The 19,492-nt window shown below is 37.6% G+C and overlaps 1 protein-coding gene across 6 annotated transcripts in view; it reads left to right on the top strand.

Annotated features, from left to right (window-relative positions):
- Positions 1–19,492, top strand: part of DOCK7 (dedicator of cytokinesis 7) — a 242,826-nt gene that overhangs the window by 7,778 nt on the left and 215,556 nt on the right. For all 6 annotated transcript variants that reach the window (XM_074380932.1, XM_074380931.1, XM_074380928.1 and 3 more), the window contains exon 2: positions 17,472–17,577. In XM_074380932.1, the coding sequence (XP_074237033.1) occupies positions 17,472–17,577 (106 nt within the window). The remainder of the gene's footprint in view (positions 1–17,471; positions 17,578–19,492) is intronic.

Genomic DNA, 19,492 nt, shown 5'->3' with positions numbered 1-19,492 from the left:
GCGTGAGCAGTAAGAGTTCATCTGAAAGTGTGTTGTCCTCTCGTTCTCTGTGCTCTCACTGGGAGCTACAATCCCGAGCTGCTAGTGATCAGCCATCTTGGATCTCTCTCCCCACATAAAGTGTTTAAATGAATGCCACTCAGCAATGTTGGAGCATCCTTCTTTATTTCACTTCTAGATGACCATAGAAAGCTACTAGCTGATCTTGTCTTTCTCTCTTCTGATTCAAGTGTGTTGCAGATTAAATCTCCCTAAAACACAGCTTTCATCATGGCATTGTGCAGTTTAAGAATTTAAGTGACTTTTTAAAGTGTTAAAGCCAAACCCTTGCTTGGATCTGTGTGTGTGTGTTTAAGTGTGTAACAGAGGCTCGAAGCTCACACTGTCGCCAGGGCTGGAGTGCAGTGGCATGATCTCAGCTGACTGCAACCTCCGCCTCCTGTGTTCATGCAATTTTCCTGCCTCAGCTTCCTGAGTAGCTGGGATTACTGGTGCACACCACCACACCCACCACACCACAGATAATTTTTTGTAGTTTTAGTAGAGACGGGGTTTCACTATGTTGGCCAGGCTGGTCTCGAATTCCTGACCTCGTGAACCACACCTGCCTTAGTCGCCCAAAGTGCTGGGATTACAGGTGTAAGCCACCGCACCCAGCCTCGGATTTGAAGGTTAACTGTAATTTGGTCCTCCTCTTCTTGACTTACTCTGTAGTTTTACTTATTGTCCTCCAGTCAGTCTGGTGTTTTCACTGTACCCCCACAAATACTATGCTCTTTTCCATCTCTGTAACTGTTCTGATGTTTTTTCTTTTAGATATATTCTTCCTTTTCTTTCCTAAATCTTGCCCCTTCTTTGGACTACTCCAGTCCACTATTCTGACTTTTGGGATAACCATTTCCTTGCTTTCTTTAATCTTACCATCTGTGAATGCATTACTAAGCAAAATGTTTTTTTCTCCTTTTGAAGTCATTAGGGTGGAATTGTAATTTGGTAGATTAATTCATGATATTCTGAGTAGTTGAAGTTCATTCATTTTCATTGCTCTGTAGCATTTCATTGCATAAATATACCACATTTTATTCATTCTGTAGTAGGTGAACATTTGGATTGTTTCCATTTTTTTATTATTACAAACAGCATTTCTATGAACATTCATATACTAATATTCTGGTATACATATGCATGAGTTTCTCTAGGGCAGGGGTCCCCAATCTTTTTACACAGGGGGCCAGTTCACTGTCCCTCAGACCGTTGGAGGGCCAGATTATGCAAGGTGTGACACACTTCACAGCCAGCGCTGCTGCCTCCACTATCCCAGACAGCAGTATACAGTGTCACAGGCCCAGCACCGCCTCCAGTGCTATATACAGGGATGGCAGTGATCAGCCTGTGACACTGTATACAGCGTCCTGGACATCTGCAGCAGCGGTGGGCCTCTTCTGTGGGAAGCCCACTGCTGCATGTTTCCCCTATTATAAGACACCTAAAAATAAGACAACCCCCGTCTTTTGGGGGTAAAATTAATGTAAGACAGGGTCTTATAATAGGGGAAACACAGTGTGCAGTAATGTGGGGGGAGACTTTTGGGCAAAGGGATGTTACAGGGGCCATTATGTTGTTGTACATTTGGGGGAGTATGGGGGCCATTGTACTGTGTAGTAATGGTTATAGTGCTTTGCCTTTCTTCCTACTTCTGCTGTTATTTCACACTGCTTCCGGTGATGTGGGGTGCTGCAGCCACAGACCGGATGTGCGTCATTATGACACGCTTCCGGAGCTGTGACACGTGCGTCCCATGTCACCAGAAGTAGTACTGCACGTGAGCGACACCCCGCTTTGCGGCACCGCCACATACTGTGCTCCTCTCACTGACCACCAATGAAAGAGGTGCCCCTTCCTGAAGTGCGGTGGGGGCCGGATAAATGGCCTCAGGGGGCCGCATGTGGCCCACGGGCCGTAGTTTGGGGACCCCTGCTCTAGGGTATAGCCACCTGTGCAATTGCTGGGTCATAGATAGCAATCTTTATTGGTACAACAATGCTTATTAGGTAGTGCCAAACTGTTTTCTGAAGTGGTTGTAGAAATTTACAGTCTCACAACAATGTTGCTTTACATCATTGCCATCACTTGGTATGGCCAGCTTTTTCATTTTGCCACAAGCTGGTGGATGCACAGTGCTATCTCATGATAAGTTTTAATTTTTAATTTATAACTAATGAGGTTGGGCTCTGTTTTGTATGTTTATTGATTATTTGAATTTCTTATTTTGTAAATTGCTTATTTAACTCTCTGCGTTTTTTCCCTTTGGGTTTTTTTTTTTTAATTGATTTTGTGTGAGTACATACAGTCTGTGTATTAGTTGTTTATTGATTATATGTATAGCAAATATTTTTTCCCACCCTGTGGCTTGTTTTTCATTGTTTTAATGGAGTCTTATGAAAGCTCTATGTTCTCAGTTTTAATGAAGTTAACTTATCAGTCTTTTTTTGATGGTTATTACTTTATGGGTCTTAAATACTTTATTACCCTGAGATATTAAGATATTCATTTTATCATAAATTTGTAGTTACCCCTTTTTTGTTTAGGTTTATATTCCACCTTGATATGTGTATGGTGTGAAATTTTAATTTTTTTCTAAATGGATTATCCTTTCCCCATTAATCTGCCCTGCCACCTCTATTGTAGATTAAAAAAAAAAAACCATATGTAGTTTTTGCCTGGGTATGGTGGCTCACGCCTGTAATTCCAGCACTTTGGGAGGCCGAGGTGGGCGGATCATGATGTCAGGACTTGGAGACCATCCTGGCCAACAGGATGAAACCCCTACTAAAATACAAAACCCCTACTAAAAATACAAAAATTTTCTGGGCTTGGTGGTGGGTTCCTGTAATCCCAGCTACTTGGGAGACTGAGGCAGGAGAATCACTTGAACCCGGGAAGCAGAGGTTGTAGTGAGCTGAGACTGTGCCATTGCACTTTAGCCTGGGTGACAGAGTGAGAATCCCTTTCGGAAAAAAAAGTAATTTTTTAAAGTTAATTTAATTTTTTTTATTTTTACTTTTCCACCTAGATTTCAGAAGGAAAAAAGTAATTTTTAATATTCATGGGCATAGTATGCATATATATTTATAGGACACATCAGATATTTTGATACAGGCATACAATGTGTAATAGTCACATCAGAGTAAATGGTATATCTATCATCTCAAACATTTATCTTGTGTAGCAAACAATCTAATTATATTCTTTCAGTTATTTTAAAATGTACAATGAAATTATCTGTTGTAGATTATATATCTTTATTTATGGGTCTTTTTCTGGGATCTATTTTGTTCCACTTGTCTGCTTATATAGTAAACATTTTTTACAAAGTATAAATAAATTTGGTTATAATCAGCCTTGGCACTTAGTAGAGCAACTCCTTCCACCTTTAAAAAAATTCTTGACTGCTTTTAGCCCTTTGAATTCCCATGTAAATTTTAGAATTCCCATGTAAATTTTAGAATACCAAAAACAAAACAAAACCCCTTGAACCCAAAACTCTTAGAATTGGGATTGCATTGAATCTATATGTTAATTTGGGGGAGAAATGACATCCTTATAATATTGAGTTTCCAATCTGTGATCCATAGTGTATCTCTCCGTTTATTTAGGTCTTCTTTATGTTGTACAATGAAACTTTATAATTTTCTCTGTTAGGTTCTTGCATATCTTCTGTTAGATTTATTCCTAGTTGTATAACAATTTTGTATGCAACTATACCTTGCTAAACTCTTGTTTATTCTAAGAATGTGAATTCCTTGTATTTTCTGTGTAGACAACCATATGGTCAGGAAATCATTATTTTTTTTGTTTCTTCCTTTTCAAACCTTATAACTGACTTACTATTTTTTATCTTGCTCTGTAGACTATTATTTTATATTACTGTGTAGATTGGTACCATTGCTGTTCAACATTGTGTTAATATTGAACATTCTTACATTCTTATTTTTGTGTTTTGAGATGGACTCTTGCTCTGTTGTCCAGCTTGGAGCACAGTGGCGTGATCATAGCTCACTATAACCTTGAATTCCTGGGCTCAAGCTGTCCTCTCACTTTAGCCTCCTGAGTAGCTAAGACTACAGGTGTGCACAACCATGCCTGGTTAATTTTTAAATTTTTTGTAGAGATGAGCTCTTGCTATGTTGCCTAGGCTGGTCTCAAACTGCTAGCCTCAAGATATCCTCCCATCTTGGCCTCCCAAACTGCTGGGAATACAGGCATGAGCCTCTGTGCCTGGCCTTCCTGGTTTTATTTATGATTTCAAAGGGAAAGCACGCTGTTTTTCACTGTTAAGCCTAGTGGTAGCTGACAGGTTTTTGTAGATACCCTTTTAGTCTGGGTTTCCTAGAAAACAGAGCCTGTGATAATAATTAAGAATTGATGCTTTATTTGGAGCTTTTCTTCTTCATTCTAGTCAACTCAATCTCTTCAGAGTTAACTCCTCTTTATTTTGGGGTTGCATCATTTGGACCCCTGTGGCAAACACTCTGGATACCTCACTGCTTTTTTCAATGGCTTTTTACAGGGGATTTTTTTTTTTTTTTTTTTTTTTTTTTTTTGCTGGGGTTACAAGTGACAGATCAGATTATTTTGCTCACACACAAAAAGTGTTGACTCATGTAACTGAATATATTGGGTCCAGGGATACAGATGATGTCAGCAACCTCTTGTCTTCATATCTTGGGTAGGTTTTCCACAAAATGGCCACAGTGAGATTTGACAGTGCTAGGCTCAAATTTTGCCAGTTTAGTTCTGGCAGAAAAGATCCAAGGACTCAATTATTGATGTGACTTGGGTCACATGTTCTTCCTTGAACCAATTACTATGTTTAGGGGTATAGGAGAGTCTGACCACTGTGGGTCGAATGCCCTTCTCTGTGGCTTGAGGGAAAGACGTGTTAGCCCCCCCCACATCTTACAGAATGAGTTCCTTACCAAAGAAGGGTTTCTAACCTAAAGAAGGAGGATGAGAGTGCTGGTCATAGCAAAACAACTGATGTTCTTTAAAATTAGTCATTTAAAATGGTTCCACATCACTATAATTACTTAAATATGTGGCAGTATAGACAGCTATCCTACCTGCAATTTAAGTGGAACTGGTGAAATACAAAGAAATTCAAAGAAAACCAGTGTAACCTGATGCTAGCTAGCTGTGGCTTCCCTGTCCCTTAACTTTTTAAAGTTTTGCTCAGTTCTTAGTACCAACTGATAGCTCTCCCAAGCATGTCTTCCTGGTTTTTCTTTTTGACTTTTGTCGTTCTCATTTTGTCTTCAGCATCCGTATGCTTTCATCATTATGGGCTATTCCTGGTTTGCCCTGTGATTCTGGAAAACAACTAAGTCCTTCATTCATACCAACCATTTAATAATTTTCATAATTGCTAATGATACAGGATCGTGGTACAGAGTCTCAGGGTGCAGAATTTTCTTAGTGACTGCATTCCAGCTTTCTTTTTTCTTTCATCATCATTCTTTCTCTGACCAATACACAGTTTCTTCCCCTTATCTTTGCGGAGCAGTTCAGCCATATCCAGACCTGTAGGAAAAAAACCCAGCTTTATTTAGGTGTACTTTATATATCATAAAATTTATTCATTTTAAGTTTACAATTAAATGATTTTTAGTAAACTTAGAGTTGTGAAACCATCATCCACAATCTAGTTTTAGAACGTTTCCATCACCCCAAAAAATTCCTTGTGCCAGTTTGCAATTCCCTGTTTTGACCCCAAGCTGCAGGCAACAACGAATCTACTTTTTTTTTTTTTTGAGACGGAGTTTTGCTCTTGTTACCCAGGCTGGAGTGCAATGGCGCGATCTCGGCTCACCGCAACCTCCGCCTCCTGGGTTCGGGCAATTCTCCTGCCTCAGCCTCCTGAGTAGCTGGGATTACAGGCACGCGTCACCATGCCCAGCTAATTTTTTATATTTTTAGTAGAGACGGGGTTTCACCATGCTGACCGGGATGGTCTCGATCTCTTGACCTCGTGATCTACCCGCCTCGGCCTCCCAAAGTGCTGGGATTACAGGCTTGAGCCACCGCGCCCGGCGAATCTACTTTTTCTGTCAATCTCTCAGTTTGCCTTTTCGGAAGGTTTCACAATAAACAGAATCATGCAATATGTGGCCTTTTATGCCACATTGCTCTCATTTAGCATAATGTTTTCATGGTTCATCTGTGTTGTAGCATGTATCAGTATTTCACTCCTTTTATGGCTGAATAATATTCCATTGTATGTAGCACATTTTGTTTATCCATTCATCAGTTGGTGGATATTTTAAGTTGTTTTTACCTTTTGACTTTTGTGAATGGTGCCAATGGGAATACAAGGTTTTGTTTGAAGACTAGTTTTCAATTCTTGTGGGTATATACATTTCTAGGAGTGGAATTGCTAGGTCATAGTGTAATTTTATGTTTAGCTTTTTGAGGATCTGCCAAAATGTTCCATAATGACTGCCATTTTGGATTCCTATTAGGAATGTATGAGGGTTCTAATTTCTCCACATGCTTGCTAACACTTTTTATTGTCCTCTTTGATTATAGACATTCCGGTGAATGTGAAGAAGTATTCATTCTGATTTGGATTTGTGTTTTCCTGATTACTGGTGGCCTTTTTTATGTGCTTATTAGCCACTCACTTATCTGCTCTGGTGAAATACCTTTCAGATCTCTAACTCATTTTTACTGATTGATTGATTGATTGATTGAGACAGGCTGTAGTTCAGTGGTACGATAGTAGCTCACTGCTGCTTCAAACTCTTGGGCTCAAGCCATCCTCCCAGCTCAACCTCTTGAGTAGCTGGGACTACAGGCCATGCCACCATATCTGGCTAATATTTTTGTAGAGACAGACTCTCACTATGTTTCCCAGGCTGTTCTTGAACTCCTGGGCTCAAGTGATCCTCTCACCTCATCCTCCCAAAGTGCTAGGATTACGTGCATGCACCACCATGCCTGGCCTCTTACTTATTTTTCAGTAGGATTATTTATCTTGTTTTTAAGTTGTAGGGGTTCTTTATGTGTTCTGGGTAAAAGTCCTTTTTTAGATACATGATTTATAAACATGATTTCCTTGTTTGACTTGTCCTTTCATTTTTTTAAAGTGATGTTTGAAGCACAAAAGTTTTCAATTTTAATGAAGTCCAATTTCATCAGTGTTTCTCTTTTATGCATCAGGATTTTGGTATTGTAGCTAAAGACTTTTTGCCTAATCAATTGTCATGATTTTTTTTTTCTATTTTCTGCTAAAATTTTATAGTTTTATTTTATAGTTTTGGTTCTTATGTTAAGGTTTATGTTCCATTTTGCATTCGTTTTTGTGCATGGTTTAAGATAAAGGTCTAAATTTATTTTTAGTTTGTGGGTGTTCAATTGTTGCAACACTGTTGAAAAGAATATTTTTCGTCCAATTGAATTGCTTTGGCACCATTGTCAAAAAAATCAGTTGACCATAAATGTTCACTTCTTGATACTCAGTTCCGTTTCATTGATCTGTATGTCTATCCTTATCCCAGTATGGTGCTGTTCTATTTACCATTGCTTTAAAGTAAGATTTGGAATTCATAAGTTTGACTCTTCTAATTTTTTACTTTTTCAAAATTGTTTTGTCTATTCTGGATTTTTTGCATTTTTATATATGTTTTAAGATCAATATCAATATAAAGTGTGCCATTTTCTGCAAAATCTTGTTGGGATTTTGATAGAGATTGCATTGAATCTGTCGATCAGTTTGGGGAGAATTGCCATCTGAACAAAATATATTGAACCTTTCAGTCCATGAAAATGGAGGGTCTATTTGTTTAGATTTTACTTAAGTTCTGTATTCAGCATTTTGAATTTTTCAGTGTACAGGTCTTATACCTCTTTTGTATAATTTTATTTCTGAAGATTTTATTATTTTTGATCTTTTGAATGGAATTGAAATACATTTTTGGTTTGTTCATTGCTAGTATATAGGGATACAGTTGATTTTTGGATATTAAACTTGTATAGCTTGTATCCTTCAACCTTGCTGAACTTGTTTAGTACTTCTGGTAGTTTTTTGTGGGTTCCCTAGAATTTTCTGTATATAGGATAATTTTTTGTGAGTAAAGACAGTTTTATTTTTTCCTTTTTAATCTAAACACCAGCCCTCCCTCCCTTCCTTCCTTCCTTCCTTCCTTCCTTCCTCCCTCCCTCCCTCCCTCCCTCCCTCCCTTCCTCCCTCCCTCCCTCCCTCCCTTCCTCCCTCCCTCCCTCCCTCCCTTTCTCCCTCCCTCCCTCCCTTCCTTCCTTCCTCTCTCCCTTCCTCCTTCTCTCCCTTTCTCCCTCCTTCCCTCTTTTAGTACAAGGTTGAATAGAAGTGGTAAAAGCAGACATACTTGGCTTTCTCTTGCTCTATAGAGAAGTGCATTCAGACTTTTACTGTTAAGTATGATATTATTTGTAGGCAGATGTTGTAAAAAAGGAAAGGTGGGGACAAGGATTTGAGAAGTACGTAAGAGTTAGAATAAATACGATTTAGCAACTAATTATATGCACTTTACACGGCGATATAATTTTGTATGTTTATGGGTAAGGCAGCCCTGGGTTTATTTTTATAAAGTAGGGTGGAATTTAAGATAAATTTATCTCCTTTTAGGAGGATTAACTTTTTGCAGTAGATATTTTTCTTTTCCCTCTCTTTTTAATTGCCAGTTTCAGGTCAGTGTTAATATTTACAAATGCTAAATTTTTGAATTCTTTTTTAAATGTAGTTATAATATGTTACATGAAGTAGGGAGCAATATTATCACCAGGTTTTAGTTGATGAAATTGAGATTCATACTGAAATGCTGTTGATCACAGTGATAGAGCCATCCAAGTCTCCTTAATACAGTGCTTTCTAATGTAAAAATAATTTGAGTAATGTTATCCCCAAAATAGTGTCAAATGGGATATATGAGACACCTGACATCTTTTTTTAATCCTTTTCCCCACCAGAGAAGGAGGTATATTTTAAATGTTAAATGTATTATGTAGAAGGACTCTTTCTTTTTTGTTTGTTTCACATATCAACCTGTGTACGTTTTAGTTTTCTTGAGCCTTTACTTTAGTGGTTACTATGGTCCAGTCTTCTGTGTTCCTAAATATTTTAACATGGGCTAACTTACAAATGACACAAAGACAGTGGCTTAGATTCGTGTTTTATTTAGCCATATGTGAAGGATAGGAAACAGATCATAATAATGGTGGTAGTCATTCTAGTGTTCCTATTACTATGTTAGTGTATACAGCAGATATTTTTGCTGGCTATCTTTAACTGACCTGAAAGGCTGGGTTTTGGAACATAGACAAATCATTAATATGAACTATGGTAATAATTATCTTATCTTTGGAAATCTGCCTCCATGGAAAGCTTTAGGAGCTTTATGGATCTTAATTCAAACCCCGACTCTACCTTTTATAAAGTTGGGCAAGTTACTTTATTTTTGAAATGTATCTAAAAATACCTATTTTTTTTTCTGATTATAAAATAATGTTGCTGCAGAGAATTTGGAAATACAGAAAGCCCTCAAAAATTGCCCATAATTCTTGACTCAGACAAAAATCTCTGCCTCATAGTACTTACTTTCTAGTGATAATCTTTGGAAGAACTAGAAATAGTTTAAATGTGCATCAGTGGAGACTGGTTAAATATGTTCATTTATCCATACCAGGGACTTTATAGCAGTTATAAAGGAAACTAGTAGTTAAGAATGAGGTTTTTATGTTCAGATCTTGGCTCTATTCTTTATCAGTTGTGTGAAACTCTTGAAACTTCAATATTCGAATAGAGTACCTACTTCATAGGGTTTTCTAAAGATTGAGGTATAACAAAATTAACACTTTGCACAGTATGTGGTACATTGTAAGTGCCTGACAAATGGTGCTAGTTTTATTAGTTTTATGTGCCAATATAGAAAGATTTCGAATATATATTTTATAAAGTAAGGTATCAAGAAATGATTATTGTATGATACCATATGTGGACATTAAAAAAAAAAAGGATTTCTTATATATATAGTGATAGATACACATCTATTTCTTGAAGGATACCAAGAAAATATTAACTGTTACATCTGAGGAGTAAGACTGGGGATTGGGGATTGGAGATGGCAGAGAGATGGACCTTTTGTTTGCACCTCTTTGTGAAGTTTGAAATTTTTTTTTCCTAAGTTTGCATTTTGTAATGCCATTTATTTATTTATTTAAAAGACTTCTTGTATCAGGTTTTTTTTTGGTCTCCATTTTGGAAAATCTTATTTTCTCTGCTTCTCATAGTAACTATTTAAGTAATAGAAGAGCTTGATCTTTTAGCCAGCCCTTTGCAGATATGCTAAAGACACATTAGAGACTATTTTGAGATAAGCAAACAAATTATATATCCTGTAAAAAAAATTTATAAAAAAAGTTTTATACAAAATAGGAGAGTATTGTGTTTTGGTAGTAGTTTCTTACTTTACCAGGTAACAGAGATGATAATAATGATCTCAACTGGATTGAGACGTTTTTCCCCCTGCAAACATTTTTCTGTTTGACAATAATAGATAAAAGGTTTTAAATAAAAAATGCTTTTTTCTTCCCTTTTAATCAATTAAAAACCAACATCACTTATGAATTGGTTTACTCCAAAAGGTGTTTTAAAAGTAGTAGGTAGTCTCTAAGTTCATTCTTATTCCCTGTCTTTTTTTTTTCCTCTCTATAAACCCGTATCTGTTTCGCCATTTCTCTCTCTCTCCCCATTGTCTTAGACTTTGAGGATATAATGATTAATAAGATACGGTCCCTGCCCTGAAGGAGCTCACATAAGTTATTCCATTCAAGTATTCATACTCAGTCACTTTTTTGGGGAAGGAATTATGAATTTTTCTTTTCTATTCCTATGATTTTCACTTCAGCTCTGTAAACATTAGCTAAGCACTTTGTATGTGCAAGGCAGTCTGCTAGAGGAGGCAGAAGTTTGGACTTTTCTTTGCTTAATTCCTTGTAAGGAATAGTAGATTTCAAATCTTCAAATACTAGATTTCAAATCCTTCCAAATAGAAGGATAGTAATTCAGGAAAATGTCCTTATATTAATATTTTAGAGATGCAAATGATGTTTGTAATTTAGCTTAAAAGTCTTCAGTTGGAGGCTTCAGCAGTGGCTCATGCCTGTAATTCCAGCACTTTGGGAGGTCCAGGCAGGAGGATGGCTTGAACCCAGGAATTCGAGATTTCAAAACAGATTCGATAGGTGCTGTGACTTTGGTATTATTTGGTTATCACAAGAAAAATGCCACTAGCATTGGAAAACATGTATTTTCTTTAATGGCAGAAACTAACCTGTTTTGGGGCATTTATGCTCAGTTATAGACAGCATACAGCAGGCGTCCCCAAACTTTTTACACAGGGGGCCAGTTCACTGTCCCTCAGACCATTGGAGGGCCGCCACATACTGTGCTCCTCTCACTGACCACCATTGAAAGAGGTGCCCCTTCCTGAAGTGCAGCGGGGGGCCGGATAAATGGCCTCAGGGGGCCGCATGCGGCCCATGGGCCGCAGTTTGGGGATGCCTGGCATAGAGTATCCCAATCAGAGGTGAAGTTTTCTTGTCTGATTCCTCAAGGAGGTTGCAAAGGTCCTTCTGAAGAATTAGTGTGTCAGACTTGAGAAGCCAAATTCTTGATACTTCACTGTACTTGTTTTCCTTCACCATACTTTTATGCTTATGAGTTGCATGAAGACTGTTCGATAGAAACCTTTGCAATTTTTATGCTTCTATCAAAGAGAATGTTTACAAACATGGGGCTTTCCTACCACTGAAATCAAACTCAATCAGCAAGGCAAGGTTCTTACTCAACAATAGAAAGTGGTCAGTTGCTAGTCTGCTGCCTGTCTGAATTTGTCTCCTGGAAGCTCCTTTTCCTTGAATGTATGCGGATAAACACAGGGTGCTTTGAAAGCATAGGGAGGAGTGTCCAAACAGATTTAGACCCTCAATTATATGGAACAGAAATCAGGCAGGGCTTTATGGAGGATGTGGTGTACCTCTTGAAGCTTATTTGCCCCACCTTCATATTTGATTTGTTGGTTTTTCCCACTAAGGCAAAATAATAATAACCGAATCCTTTTAGTTTGAGGCAAGGTCTCACTTTGTTGCCTAGGCTGGAGTACAACAATTACGGCTCACCATAGTCTTGACCCCCTGGGCTCAAGCTGTCCTCCTGCCTCAGCCTCCCAAGTAGCTAGGACTACAGGTACACACTACAACTTCTGCCTAATTTTTTTTTTAGTAGAGACAGGGTTTTGCCGTGTTGCCCAGGCTGATCTTCCTGCCTGGACCTCCCAAAGTACGGGAATTACAGGCGTGAGCCACTGCTGGAGCCTCCAACTGAAGACTTTTAAGCTAAATTACAAACATCATTTACATCTCTAAAATATTAATGTAAGGACATTTTCCTGAATTACTACATACTGCTTTCACACAGTAAAAGCATTTAAAAAAACCCCAATAACTCTTATGTATTACCTTGCACATGTTAGAATTTCTCATCTACCAAAATATCTTTTACTGCTGTTTTTTTTCAAATCAGGGTCCAGTAGTAACTGTATGTTGCATTTGGTTATATCTCTTAAGTCTGTTCTTCCCCCCTCTTACTTTGTTTTTTAGTCTTTTTTTTTGAGTCTTGCTCTTTCACCCAGGCTGGAGTGCAATGGTTTAGTCTTGACTCACTGCAACCTCTGCCTCCTGGGCTCAAGTGATTCTCCTGCCTCAGCCTCCCGAGTAGCTAGGATTCCAAGCAGGTACCACCACGCCCGGCTAATTTATTTTTTTAGTTTTAGTAGAGACAGGGTTTCATCATGTTGCTCAGGCTGGTCTTGAACTCCTGATGTCAGGTGATCCACCTGCTTCAGCCTCCCGAAAAGAGCTAGGATTACAGCTGTGAGCCACCACGCCCAGCCTGTCTTTTAGTCTTAAGTCTTTTTTACATTAAAACTTAGCCCACTGCCTTTACTTTGTAATTTATCTACCATATTAAACCGTAGAAGAGATTTTGGCACATAGCATGACCTGCCTTCTAGTTTTTGTCTGATGACTTCCTTACAATATTATTGTTACACTGTCTTCTGTATTACCCCGTAAACTGGAAGTTAGATGTAAAGGTTTGATTCAATTCAGGTTAAACATTTTTTGGCGCAAATACTTAGAAGGTGATATAGTGTTGTTTTTGTGTAGTCTATTGTTTTATCTTTATTTGTTCATTTTTTTGAGACCTGGAGTCTTGCTGTGTAACCCAGGCTGGCGTGCAATGCCATGATCTCAGCTCACTGCAACCTCTGCCCCAGGTTCAAGGGATTCTCCTACCCCAGCCTCCCAAGTAGCTGGGACTGTAGGCGCCCACCACCACGCCCAGCTAATATTTGTATTTTAGTAGAGACGGGTTCCACTTGTTTTCTTCATCTTTAATACCAACTCATACACAGTGTTGGAACTCCGATACAACCCATCATTCACCGGTCTTGAACTTGGATAGTTATAGTACTGGAGTGTCTGCTGCACTATTCCTTTTCTTTTGGGGATGTTTAGCAAGCCTGGTTTTTCTTTGTCCCTGATACATCCTTTACCCTTCATTTCTTCCCTGACTTCTATCTTAGATGCAAATAGTGCCAGTTCCAAGAGATCTTATTATCTTATTTGACACATTGCATTTTATTAGTACATTGCAGTTATTTTTTTGTGTGACTTATAGGAGTAGCTCAACTAAACTTTCTTACGAGTTTAGTATGAACTCTCCTTAGTCATCTTTACTTAGGCTTTATTTCTGGTCCCATGAAGAATGACCAGAGATGAGAGAGGCAGGCCCAGGTTGGCCTTATCACCCCTGGTTCATTCTGGAAATCATGACTAGACAGGGTGTCTGAAAGTAGAAGTGGGTTAGAGGAAAGGTTAAATGCAACATAAGGTGCTCTCAGAATGCGGTTCTTTTCCTGGTTATTTCCAATATCCTCTGATGAATGGCCTGGGCAGATGCTTTCTTTTGTGAAAACTGTAATGTTTGTTAACATAGGTAGCTTGTAGGAATGGAGAGAGTGGATAAAGAGATAAATGGATCAAATACTGGATCATGTTTTCTTGGGAGGGACAGAAGGTTTTTTCATTTTATAATTTAGGGGCATAAGTACAGAATTTTTGACATATTCTTTCTACTTTGCAATTAATATTAATGGTTTTTTAGGAGTAAAAAAGACTTCCTTGTTTTTCTTTCTGAGCTATCACTAGGAGTAAGAAAAAATCTGATTGGAAAAAGTAACCTATGATAAAGGATTTTAATTGGTATCAGGGTCTATATTTATTCATTACATTTCTCTGTTGCATACTTTGGATCATGATATGGTTAAGTACAGTTAAGTAAGAGGTACAGTTTTTTTATTTTGGGAAGATTTCTTCACTACCATTTTATGAAATCTGTGCAGAAGATCTCATTCGTAAATACATCCTTTGTCTGAGTTGCACATATTTTTATGGCTACTATAGCTCAGTTTGGAAATGGTTCTTGTTGCATTATCACAACTTATTTTCAAATTACAGGGTTTCTTTTTTTGGGAAATTAATGTCATATAAAAGATATTTGTAATATGAGGATTATCATTTTTATGTCTGTTATTAAACAAAAGATTGCCTCTTTTTGAAGTAACTATTTTAAATTTTACATTTTAACATCTGAAATCTTCAATTAACTGATGTCGTGATGATTAATTGGCTTTTTATTTATTAGCTGTATGCGGGGTAATGTCATCTCTTGACAATTAGTGATATCTTGAATTTGATGAAATACAGCAGTTTACTATTCAGTTTACTCATGGTTTAGCCCCAGAAACATTGAGGTAGTACTGAGATTGGTAGAGTGAGTTGAGTAGCAATGAGGTAGGTAGACAGAATGTTTATTTTGTGTCTTTTTAAAGGCTTTTACATATTCTTATCTCTGCTTTGATGAGAGGATCGGGATATGTGAAGACTTCAAGCTAAACATAATAATGAAAACTCTCATTGTATGGGCTTCATTAAAAGCCGGAATGAGGCCCGGGTACAGTGGCTCATGCCTGTAATCCCAGTACTTTGGGAGGGCAAGGTGGGTGGATCACTCGAGGTCAGGACTTCCAGACCAGTGTGGCCAACATGGCGAAACCCTATCTCTACTAAAAATACAAAACAAAACAAAACAAAAGCTGGTCGTGGTGGTGCATGCCTGTAATTCCAGCTACTTGGGAGGCTGAGGCAGTAGAATCACTTGATCCTGGGAGGTGGAGGTTACAGTGAGCTGAGTGAGATTGCACCACTGGACTCCAGCCTGGGTGACAGTGAGACTCTTCTAAATTAAATAATCAATCAATCAATCAGTCAGTCAATCAGTGCACTCCAGCCTGGGTGACAGTGAGACTCCTCTAAATTAAATAATCAATCAGTCAATCCTCTAAATTAAATAGTCAATCAATCAATCAGCCAGCCAGCCAGCCTGCCAGCCAGCGAGAACCCTAAATTGAAGTGAATGTTCCTGTCTTTTCACACAGAGGATTACATAATTTGCCCTTTCTCTCTCCTCAATCTGTTTTCCCTCTCAAAGATTTCATTGCCTTTCCAGATTTCAGCTCTAACCTCTTATTGTTTCTTTTTTGGTGCCTTGGTGCTCTTGTCTTCCTTCTTTGTCATTAACTTTTTTCGCTGAACTAGTAGACTTTTTTTGGTTGAGGGAGCAGTTTTTGGTTTACAGAAAAATGAATGGAAAGTATGGCAAGTTCTTATACATCCTCCCTTCTCTCCCAGATTTCTCCATTTAGCATCTTGCATTAGTGTGGTACGTTTGTTATAACTGATGAGCCAGTATTGATGTACATTATTATTAACTAAAGTCCATAGATTAAGCAGGGTTCACTGTGTTGTACATTCAATGAATTTTGACAAATATATAATGACATGTATCCACTATTACAGTATCATACAGAATAGTTTCATTGTCCGAAATATCTTGTGTATGAGTTTTTTCTCATGCTGCTAACAGAGATATACCCAAGACTGGGTAATTTATAAAGAAAAGAGGTTTAATAGACTCACAGTTCCACATGGCTGGGAAGGCCTCACAATTATGGCAGAAGACAAAGGAGGAGCAGAGGGACATCTTACATGGTGGCAAGCAAGAGAGAATGAGAGCCAAGCAAAAGGGGATACCCCTTATAAACCATCAGATCTCGTGAGACTTGTTCACTACCACGAGAACAGTATGGGGGAAACTGCCTCCATGATTCAGTTATCTCTCACTGTGTCCCTCCCACAACACATGGGAATTAGGGGAGCTACAATTCCAGGTGAGATTTGGGTGGGGACACAGTCAAACCATATCACTCTATTTTCTACTTATTCATTCCTTTTTTTTTTTTTTTTTTTTTTGGTACCGTACTCCAGCCTCCGGCAACCACTGGTCTTTTTACTGTCTTCCATAGATTTGACTTTTCCAGAATATCAGATAGTTGGAATCATGCAAATTGGCTTCCTTCACTTAGCAATATTCTTTTAAGTTTCCTCTATGTCTTTCATGGTTTGATAACTCATTTCTTTTTATCGTTGGATAATATTGTATTGTATAGCTGTAACACAGTTTATCCACTCACCCATTTAAGGATAGCTTGATTGCTTCCAAGGTTTGACAATTATGAATAGGAAGTTAGCCTTTTAAAACACAAATATAAGTAAAGTACTTCAAGTCACCTACATAAAAAAGGTTGAGCTAATTCAGTATCTTAAGCCTTAAAAAATGATAACTCTTATTTTTGTGTAAACATTTCTAATTGTATAGTTGGCTCATAACTATGCTCAGTAAATGTGTGTGAAATTACTGAATTTGAAAGAAGGAAGGAGGAATTGAAGAAAGAAGTAAGAGAAAAGATTATATCCTAAATCTGGATACTTTTAGGAAAATGAGATTATCTTGAAACTCAGCTGGAAATTCTGATGGGGACCAGGATGATCAGGGCTTTGAATTAAATCATTAGCTTGAAAACACTCCAGAGTTTTTTTTATTCCTAATTCTTATCATACTTTAAAGTATATGCATTTTAATACATATATTGTTTTATAGCTTCCAACTATAGAGCCAGCTCTATAGTTCCAGCTCTATCGTAGGCCAAAGTATGTTCCCCAAAATGCTGTATAAAAGCCTCATATAAGTTGTCTGTCACTCTTGTACTGTACATCAACATTATAAGCTGTTCTAATGCAATTATAAGCTAGAAAAGTATTTCCTAAAATATTTTATGAATGTATAGCCTTATTGATATGCTGAGTTTATTTGTTCTTTAAATGAATCTGGAATGTATTTAGCTTCCCTCTATTTCAAACTAGTTTAGCTTTTTAAAAAAATAATGTGTATAATGTTTTTGCTTTCTTCATTATAGAACGGTGGCAGCTGAAGTTAGGAAGCAGATCTCCGGTCAATATAGTGGTTCTCCCCAACTGCTCAAAAACCTTAATATTGTTGGCAGTATATCTCATCACACCACCGTAAGTAATATATTCAGACTATAGCATGTTATTGGTGTATGACTGACTAGGCCAGGCGTCCCCAAACTGCGGCCCCCTGAGGCCATTTATCCGGCCCCCCGCCGCACTTCAGGAAGGGCCACCTCTTTCATTGGTGGTCAGTGAGAGGAGCACAGTATGTGGTGGCCCTCCAGTGGTCTGAGGGACAGTGAACTGGCCCCCTGTGTAAAAAGTTTGGGGACGCCTGGTAGGCTATGAAAAAATAGTGGACAGATAGGAGCTAATTGGGTTCCATCACTAGTCTCATAATCTTACTTCTTTTGTTACCTCATTTTGTTGAAATCTGAGTTGGGAGAGGATGTTAGCGGATGTTATAGAATTGCTGGTTTCCTAGTCAACTCTGAAACTTTATATTCAGGATTTAATCAATCCTGGAATTTTACATTTAGAACTTTTAAAGACTGAAGGTGAAAATTTAAGAATCTATTCTAGGAATAGGCACCAAAGTAAATAATAATGATGTGGGTTTATACTATTATCTGTCCCCTTTAAATTAAATGAATTTACATTTATTGATTTATTACCATAAGCCTTGTACTGTGTCAGAGACGTAAATGTTTCCTTATTTAAAATGTTCTCTTATTTAAAAAGCTGGTATGAGAAGAATGGCTTTTGATAAAAACTAATATTATGTTAGAAATACAAATTAAAAACATACCTCCATTTGTCTTAAAAATTAGAGGTCATTTTTACGAAATGCTGTGGAAAACTAAAAAAGCAAATAAGCATTATAGGGTTGAGTTATATATTAGCATTTTCCATTTAGCTATGAAAGGGTACCAGATACTGAACAAATGGAAATAACAGTTTGATTGACTTGTAATTATATATTTATGTTTGTGTTACTAAAATTTGAAAATACGAAGTTTACTACATGCTAATTGGAGAAATTTTAGAATGTATGGGTTTCTGGCTGATTTCAGTGGAAACAATGGAGATAATCCTTCTGAAATGCTCTTGGTGTTTTGAATGCCTCTCTTCCAGTGATACTATTTTGCATCCTGAATTACACCTTAGCTATTCAAAATTCCTATAATCAGACCTTAGATTTTTGTCACTATGAATAACTATAACCCATGTGTAATCTCAATTTTATGCTTCCCACTCTGTGATCACCACCTCTTATCTTCATGGCCCTCTTGTTCTGGTACTCTCACTCCATTTGTCCTTCCACACCACCAGGACCTAGAATCCATGAACCCATTGAATTAGCCATATGTAGGGACTTCCCAGGTTTTGTCATTATTTTCACTGATTATTTATTTGTGACATTTTAAATTCTGAACTGTATACTGCACTAGAAATAATATCTGGGCAAAAAGCACTGAATTATAAAAACCATTGAATTTCATTTTAAATTTATATGTGTATAATATATATGCTGTATTTATATACATAACATATATAGTGGCAAAATACACATAACGTAATATTTACCATTTTAACCAGTTATGTATAGAACTCATTGGCATTAAGTACATTTACAGTGTTGTACAACCATCACCACTGTTTATCTCCAGAACTTTTTCATTATCCCATACTGAAACCCTGTACCCATTATACAGTAACTTCCCATTTCCCCCTCTTCCCAACTCCTGGTAATATATTCTCTTCCCTGCCTTTATGAATTTGCCTCTTCTGTGTACCTGATATAAGTGGAATTATACAATATTTGTCCTTTTGTGTCTAGCTTATTTTTCTTAGCAGAATGTTTTAAAGGTATATTCAGGTTGTAGCCTATGTCAGGATTTCATTCCTTTTTTTTCCTTTCTTCCATTTAAAAAAATTTTTTTATTTTTAGACAGGGCCTTACTCTATCATACAGGCTGAGTACAGTGGTACCATCGTAGCCCACTACAGCCTTGACCTTTCAGGC

Source organism: Saimiri boliviensis, chromosome 11 (genome assembly GCF_048565385.1).
Source record: "Saimiri boliviensis isolate mSaiBol1 chromosome 11, mSaiBol1.pri, whole genome shotgun sequence".
NCBI lineage: Eukaryota > Metazoa > Chordata > Mammalia > Primates > Cebidae > Saimiri > Saimiri boliviensis.
This window is presented reverse-complemented; position numbering and strand designations above follow the sequence as displayed.